Source organism: Cyprinodon variegatus, unplaced genomic scaffold, assembly GCF_000732505.1.
Source record: "Cyprinodon variegatus isolate N-32 unplaced genomic scaffold, C_variegatus-1.0 Scaffold198, whole genome shotgun sequence".
Classification (NCBI taxonomy): Eukaryota; Metazoa; Chordata; class Actinopteri; order Cyprinodontiformes; family Cyprinodontidae; genus Cyprinodon; species Cyprinodon variegatus.
In genome coordinates this window covers 427,695-431,223 of record NW_015150651.1, presented here as the reverse complement: position 1 = coordinate 431,223, position 3,529 = coordinate 427,695, and the positions used below count along the sequence as shown (strand labels likewise).

The following is a 3,529-nucleotide window of genomic DNA, read 5'->3' as shown; positions in this document are numbered from 1 at the left end:
GCTTCAGGGATGTTTCAGAAAGAAGCAGATTATGACCACGTAGTCAGAGATCAGTTCCCCCACTGAGGTCAGAGTTAAAACAAAACGGCTGAACCTGGTTATGATTCAATGGTTTAGTTTGCCCTTGCACATAAACCTTAAAATTAAAGATTGACACAAAAAGTGGAGTTCAGCTTAAAGAGGCATTTTGGATGAGGAGGGTAAACCAACTGAATCTGTAAGAATTGAGACTGTGACCTCCTGCATGATGAGATGCATCCTCAGTGTGCTTCAGCGATGCTGCCATGTACAGCTGGTGCAGGAGACTGTATGCAGATCTGGGTTGTTTCCTCATCTGCTCCTCGTCGCAGTGGCCTCTGTGTGCAGGAAAGCCACACACTGCCTCAGAAGCCATGAGGGTCCCAGGAAGCTGAGGAGACATGTCTCAGGTTCCCAGTTTGTATGTGAGTGATCCCTCACTGGGTGTATCCAGTGAGGGATAAAATTAGGCCAGTCCTGCCTTATACTGCTGACAGAGCTGGGGAGGCCAAAAAAAGCCTGGCAGAGCCAAGCCAGCAGTGGAGGACTGAAGGAAGCGAGGGGAGATCGCCGCCGAAATGGCCTCCAAACGTAAGGAAATAACAAACGACAGCTAAAAGCTTGGAGAATCAATGGAGAGAAAGGATAGGTTCCCCTTCTCTCCTTTAGACCCAGGTTCTGGTTAAAGTCTGAGTCCAGTTTTTCTTTAGTGGACAGACTGGGACGGTTTATGTTTATGAGGAAATAATTGACAATTGTTGATTTTATGCTTTAGAGTAAAGAGTTATGTGCATGAAATGACTTGATGGTGAATAGGGGTGGGTATTATATTGTTTATTGTTTTGATTAATCTTCTAAACGATAAATTAGGATTAATGGAGTTTTAAAGCTCAAAGAAATGGTCAGAAATTGTCTTTTTTCATAACAGCATTAACAAACGTATACATATATCTAAATGCAGTTTATTTCTAAAAATCGCACTTCTTTATGATACTTGTTGTATGATACTGTTTGAAATGGAAAAAATGTCCAAGAGATCAGTGTTTGTGATTATGGAGCTATGATTGCTATGGCATGCAGTCACATCCATCAGTGACCAAAGAAAGGCTGCAGAGAAGTAATGAATCATTCTCACTTTTTATACAGAAATGACTAACTCTAATTTCATGCTATTTAGTTCTCTTTGAAATAATTTTAATGCCATCAACAAATACCCATGACAAGAGAGAAACTATATAAAAATGGATGTATTCTAAAGAACCTTGAGAAACTTTTAAGACCTAGCACTACAAATGAAATATAACTTAACTGGATATTAACTTAACTGAATATTAGAAAATATTGGATTAGATCTCTAACTAAAGAATAATTTAATCAATTAATCGATTACTTAAATAGTTGCCGATTATTTCAACAATCGATTAATCTGATAATTGTTTCAGCCCTTACAGTAAGTGGATACAAAAACATACAGATCATGGTACATCTGGTACAAATGATTCATTTTTTTTAAAGAAAAGATGATTAATGCATGCGTCTCAGTTGGTTTGCTTTCAATTCCAGTTCCAACTCTCAAAATGTTTCAGTTCATGACATTTATCTCAGATACCTCTTTCTTAGGGTATTAGATTTTGTTAGCATTTGAGCCATTAGTGTGCTAGATTTATTTTCCACAGATTTAGCTATTTGTGAATCTGGAAACATTACCTGGAACAATTCAGATTGACCTTGATTAGAAGCGTGTGAGTGGTGATGCACGGCTGTGTTCAGACACAACAGCATCTTCACATGCAGTGTTGCATTGGATCCAAATATTTTTTGAAGACAGTCTGATTTTCTGACGATAGTGGTGGCAGTGCTCCAGCTGGTGCTGTGCTGTTTGTGGCTGCTAGTAGGGCTGGGCGATATGACCTCAAGTCAATATCATGATAAATTGGGCGGTTTTACCTCGATAACAATAAATGCACCATAAATGCTCCGGCTCTTCTATGTGAAAATAAAAGCATGTGCAGGAAATGCAACTGATCTATTTATAATTTATTTACTGAATAAATCACTTTACATATTATTTTTAATTAAATATAAACATTTTGTACCCCATTCAGGTTTAGACATTCAGTAATATCTCATTGAACAGGAGAAAATATTTCCTCTTAAACAAACATTTTTTGCTCAATGATAATGAAGCCTTTTGCACAACTTTGAGCTCAATAGCATGGCTGTGCTATAGGTGGTGCAGGTTGGATGTGTAACTTTGGGTTGTCCCAACAGTTTTCAGACAAACTTTGTATTTCGTTTTTTTTTTTTTGCGCAACATCTATGGTGTAATTTTGATGCCGCTGTAATGAGCGTGCACTGAAAACAAGGTGCATCTTTTAAACTTGCACACCCTTGCTCAAAACCGCTCTGCCGCTCGCTCGACTCTGACAACCCGCCCTCAACTTCTTCTCTGCCCGCTCAGCTTCACCTCTGTTCTCGCTCGGCTCCACAGGATTAACTGATGTAATTTTGTTAATGGCTGTGTTAGATGCTTGAGAGAGCTCTCCATGCAAAGCATTCTGGGATATATCTGCCTCTTCTGAGGACTTTCTCTTCTTCTTAATACACTTCGTAGACACTTTTTCTCCTATGACACTCAGCCATTTTCAAAGAACCGCGCTGAGAAAGGTTAGCTTCAATGATTGTCTGAAATCGTCACCAGATATACGCCTGAAAGTGCACATGTGCACACAAAGATAGCTAACAGGATGCACACGTAGGACGGCCTGACTTAAACATTATTATCAAAATGATTGACAATTAGGAGGACCACTTATTTAGATAATCCACCCGGAAATAAAAGGGCATCCTCTATACCTTTAAGAGTTAAACAGAAGAGAAGACATGGCTTTATCTGTCAATTGTCCCCAAACACAGGAAATTCCAACAGCACTTAAATGCCTAATTGGACTCAAGGGGAAATAACGTGAAATTTAAGCTTTCCAAAGGTCCTTAAATGCATCATTAGTGAAGGCAAGGCAAGGCAAATTTATTTGTATAGCACAATTCAGTACAAAGACATTGAAAAGTGCTTTACATGATTAAAAAATAGGAAAATAAAACAGAATCAAAGCAAGTACGAAAAAAATAAAATAAGATAAAAAATGCAGAAACAAAAAAGAATATTAAAAACAGTTGGACTAAAGTAAATAAAACAGCAACTAATGATGTTTCAGTTGAACTGTTTAACTAGAAGAGTCAAAAGCAATCCTAAACAAATGTGTTTTTAGCCTTGATTTAAAGGAACTCAGGCTTTCCGCACTTTTACAGTTTTCTGGAAGTTTGTTCCAGATAAGTGGAGCATAGGAACTAAATGCTGCTTCTCCATGTTTAGTTCTGGTTCTAGGTATGCAGAGCAGGCTGGAGCCAGAAGACCTGAGTGGTCTGGAGGGTTGATAAACTGATAGCAAGTCTGTGATGTATTTAGGTGCTAAGCCATTCAGAGCTTTATAGAATAACAGAAGGATTTCAA

The 3,529-nt window shown here is 38.3% G+C and overlaps 1 protein-coding gene across 1 annotated transcript in view; it reads left to right on the top strand.

Annotated features, from left to right (window-relative positions):
- The first annotated feature begins 498 nt into the window (after positions 1-498).
- Positions 499-3,529, top strand: part of LOC107087896 (reticulon-2-like) — a 16,272-nt gene continuing 13,241 nt past the window's right edge. Inside the window, exon 1 of the mRNA XM_015379726.1 lies at positions 499-609. Coding sequence (XP_015235212.1) covers positions 597-609 — 13 coding nt within the window. The 5' untranslated portion in view covers positions 499-596. The remainder of the gene's footprint in view (positions 610-3,529) is intronic.